Raw genomic sequence first — 5000 nt, forward strand, 5'->3', positions numbered from 1 at the left:
TATATATATATATATATATATATATATATATACATATATATATATATATATATATATATATATACATATATATATATATATATATATATATATATATATATATATATATATATATATATATATATATATATATATATATATATATATATATATATATATATATATATATATATATATATATATATATATATCATTCTACTTTAGTTACTTTATTGAGTTTACGACCCCCTGGCTGTTTGTACTGTTTTTGTACAGTTTTTGTACTGTTTTTGTACTGTTTTTGTACTTATTTTGATTATTATTATTATTTTTTTTTAATAGTGAGAGTCCAGTCCATAGTGGATCTAACATTATAGTGAGAGTCCAGTCCATAGTGGATCTAACATAATAGTGTGAGAGTCCAGTCTATAGTGGATCTAACATAATAGTGAGAGTCCAGTCCATAGTGGATCTAACATAATAGTGAGAGTCCAGTCCATAGTGAGTCTAACATAATAGTGAGAGTCCAGTCCATAGTGGATCTAACATAATAGTGAGAGTCCAGTCCATAGTGGATCTAACATAATAGTGAGAGTCCAGTCCATAGTGGGGCCAGCAGGAGACCATCTCAAGCGGAGACAGGTCAGCAGCGCAGAGATGTCCCCAACCGATGCACAGGCGAGCGGTCCACCCCAGGTCCCGACTCTGGACAGCCAGCACTTCATCCATGGCCACTGGACCTGTGTGTCTCCCCCTCCACGAAGGAGAGGGGGGCAGCGCAGAAAAGAAACGGCAGATCAACTGGTCTAAAAAGGGGTCTATTTAAAGGCTAGAGTATACAAATGAGTTTTAAGATGGGACTTAAATGTTTCTACTGAGGTATCATCTCTAACTGTTCCCGGGAGGCCATTCCATAGTACTGGAGCCCCAATAGAAAACACTCTATAGCCCGCAGACTGTTTTTGGGCTCTGGGAATCACTAATAAGCCGGAGTTCTTACAACGCAGATTTCTTGCCGGGACATATGGTACAATACAGTCAGCAAGATAGGATGGAGCTAGACCGTGTAGTATTTTATACGTAAGTAGTAAAACCTTAAAGTCACATCTTAAGTGCACAGGAAGCCAGTGCAGGTGAGCCAGTATAGGTATATATATACAGTATGTATATAGGTATATAAAGGTATATACAGTATAGGCGTAATATGATCAAACTTTCTTGTTCTTGTCAAAAGTCTAACAGCCGCATTTTGTACCAACAGTAATCTTTTAATGCTAGACATATATATATATATATATATATATATATATATATATATATATATATATATATATATATATATATATATATATATACACATATATATATATATATACATATATATATATATATATAAATATATATATACATACACGTATATATATATACATATATATATATATATATACATATAAATATATATATACATACACACATATATATATATATATATATATATATATATATATATATATATATATATATATATATATATATATATATATATATATATATATATATATATATATATATATATAAAAATATATAAATATATATATATATATGTACAATCCCACAACTATAAAAGCTGATTTAATTACTTTTTTATATTATCCTTATATTTAAATACAAGTTTTCTTTACAAAACTTCCACTTAAGATGAATTTGTGCTTGGTCGTAATGTGCATGCTGCAATGTTCGGCATCGAGAAAGCCTCGCTAAATTGTATTAAGTAACAAAAATAAATCTTTCTCAGGCTGCATATTCCATAGTAACAACATTCTGTATCTTGATATCACCAAACATTGCTGGACAACAAGGAAGTAGCTTTATTGTGACACTCAGGTGGCATTGTAGTGATCCCATGTGCAGAAGTCAGAAGGAGACGGCGTGCAGGTAGAACGATATTTAATCTTAGACAAAAACATAAGACGAGGGCAGAAGGAGATGTGCTGGAGCATGGGGAAGACTATGCAATGACAAAAGAACTAAAACAGGCTTCAAAGTAAACCAACAGAGCAGAAAAGTGGTTTTCCTCTCAGAAGAAGCTTGAATATAAAACACAATGTCTCGACGTGCAGAAATCAGCCACTGCTCAACTTGAATAGACTTGATTGTTCTTTCAAAGTAAAGTACCTGCAGGTGGAAACATACACGACAGGAAGTGCCACCTAACTAAGAGCGCGAGACAGGAACTAAAACACCAAACACAGGAAAACGCCAACAAACTCAAAATATGACATGACCTGCTGTGACAGGTATTGACTTCAATCTAACTAAACATGGAAAATAACTATTACCTTCACACAATTAAAACTACTGCAGATACAAGATTGTGCCATACCTTAGCAGCCAAGAGTACCTTTTTAAACCTGTTATTTGTTTTGAAAAAGTGTTATAATACATTTTAAAGAGTTCCATAGTCCATTGTCCATGATCACTGGAATCTTGTTATTTTTAAAATAGTAATACATTGTGATATGTACTTGTAGTACCGCGTACTAACTGGTCACTAGGTGTCACCAACGTCACATGTCTGCAGATCTGGGCCATAAGGTGATTCTTCCAAAGTGAATAAACCAATTGTATAAAAGGACTGCAGTCTTTCATTGAAGTGAACAAAACAAACATCTTATGTGCAACTTTTCCGCTACACTGTGATAAACAAGAATATTCTACTAATATTTAAACATGATGAACCCCATCAATCCATCCTTCCAACACACTCGTTGTGACCTGGCTGAAGGAAAATATCCACAGACATGCTTGTGAGTAAATCTGTTACCACAAACTCAGCAATTAACCTCCGTGCATTTTCGTGTGTTCAGTTCAACTGCCCTTCTGAGTAAAGTTTTTTTAACCACAAACTGAACAATTAAATGCTTTTTTTATCCTGTGTGTGCTTTCATGTGTTTAGTCAAACATTTCTTTTGAGAAAAGCATTTACCGCATACTGAACAATTAAATAATTTTTCACCCGTGTGCGTTCTCATGTGGTCATTCACACTGCCTTTTCGAGTAAAGTTTTTACTGCACACTGAACAACTAAATGGTTTTTCTCCAGTGTGCGTTCTCGTGTGTTTAGCCAAATTTCCTTCTTCAGTAAAGCTTTGACCGCAAACTGAACATGTAAACGGTTTTTCTCCTGTGTGCGTTCGAATGTGTTTAGCCAAATTGCATTTGAGAGAAAAGCTTTTAGCGCAAACTGAACAGTTGAACGGTTTTCTCCCCGTGTGTGTTTTCATGTGATGAATCAAAGTGCCACTCCGCGTAAAGCTTTTACCACAAACTGAACAGCTGAATGGTTTTTCTCCCGTGTGCGTTCTCATGTGTATTACCATGTCTGCATTATGAAGGAATCTTTTACCACAAACTGAGCAAGTAAATGTTTTTTCTCCTGTGTGTCTTCTCATGTGCTTATTCAAGGTGTTCTTTTTAAAAAAGCTTTTACCACAAATTGAGCAGCTTAAACATTTTTTACCTGTCCTCTCTTGAGAGCATTCAGACTGTTTGTTGTCAGTGTGAGTCCTCATATCACCTTCACAGTCTGTATCGCTGCTCAAAGATACTTCAACCTCATCTTCAGCCTCACTATCTGATAGTGGAGCTAAGAGGTTGTCTACTTGTGGTTTCTCTTCATCATCTTCAGTCTTCACAGAGACAATAGTCAGTGGCAACTTGGTGAGATCAGTTTCATCCAGTCCTAGAAGACACTCTCCCTCCTGAGTGATCCAGAGTTCCTCCTCTTCCTCTTTAATGTGGGGGGGCTGAGGAGCCTCCTGCTTCAGAGTGGAGCTCCCTCCCTGCAGTTCTTCTGGATGACCAAACAGCTGCTGGACGTCTGCAGGACACAAACAACACAAACACACTTTAGCTTGGACAAAACTGCAAGTCAAAATTTACTATGTTTATAATTGTATTAATAAGGAAAACTTGATGTAAAATGTTACATTTATTATGACACCATGTTATGGGTTATAGATAAATCTATGGATAACGGAGACATATAGAATAGTCTCCTTTTCAGGTTGTAGAGGACGCTAAAGGCAGTGCCTTTAAGGCACGCCCCCAATACAGTTGTCTGGCTGGAAATGGATTTTTGGGAGAGGCACTGAAATTCGGGAGTCTCCCGGAAAATTCGGGAGGGTTGGCAAGTATGCTTTAAGGACGCTCGTTATTTACTATTAGAGACGTAACTCTTTTGTCAAGTTGCTATATTTTGTTTCCTTGTAGTTCTGAGTCGTGTTTTCAAACATGCATTCAGTTCAGTTTGTCCTAAAGCTGTTGCCATAGTCAGGAAGTATATTGTCATTCAATTGAAGGTGTCCATGTGGCTCTTTGATCGTAATCTGCATCTTAGCATTTAATTGTCCTATTTGGAGATGTTGACATTCAATAGCGACTATATGGCAAATCCAATGTAAATTAGCATCTAGCTAGTGTATTTGTTTCAATGCGTTTATTTTATACCAAAATGTGATTGGCCACACTAAATGGTCCCTAGTGTGTGAATGTTGTCTGTCTATCTGTGTTGGCCCTGTGATGAGGTGGCGACTTGTCCAGGGTGTACCCCGCCTTCCGCCCGTGTGCAGCCCCCCCCCCCCGCGCAAGGGACAAGCGGTACAAAATAGATGGATGTCACAGATAAGTTATTCTGTATTTCATGTAAGTTATACATACTTTATTTCCATATATCCATTTTACAGGGTTTGAATTTCTCTTGATTTTCTATTCAAAAAATGCTAACTATTTACCGTATTTTCCGCACTATAAGGCGTACCTAAAAACCTCCAATTTCCTCAACACTGACACTGCGCCTTATAATCCGGTGCGCCTTATATATGGACCAATATATAATCCGGTGCGCCTTATATATGGACCAATATTGAGCCACAACAGGTCTCGCAACTACGGTAACTACGCCGACTTCATGTTCCCCCTTCTACGGCTGCTTACCGTAGAAGAAGAAGCGCTTCTTCTTC

General features: G+C 36.5%; 1 protein-coding gene across 1 annotated transcript in view; it reads right to left on the minus strand.

Moving 5' to 3' along the window:
- Positions 1 to 5000, minus strand: part of LOC133632085 (zinc finger protein 569-like) — a 116674-nt gene that overhangs the window by 43709 nt on the left and 67965 nt on the right. The window contains exon 2 of the mRNA XM_062024322.1: positions 2915 to 3859. Coding sequence (XP_061880306.1) covers positions 2915 to 3859 — 945 coding nt within the window. The remainder of the gene's footprint in view (positions 1 to 2914; positions 3860 to 5000) is intronic.

The sequence above is a fragment of the Entelurus aequoreus genome, linkage group LG17 (genome assembly GCF_033978785.1).
Source record: "Entelurus aequoreus isolate RoL-2023_Sb linkage group LG17, RoL_Eaeq_v1.1, whole genome shotgun sequence".
Taxonomy (NCBI): Eukaryota; Metazoa; Chordata; class Actinopteri; order Syngnathiformes; family Syngnathidae; genus Entelurus; species Entelurus aequoreus.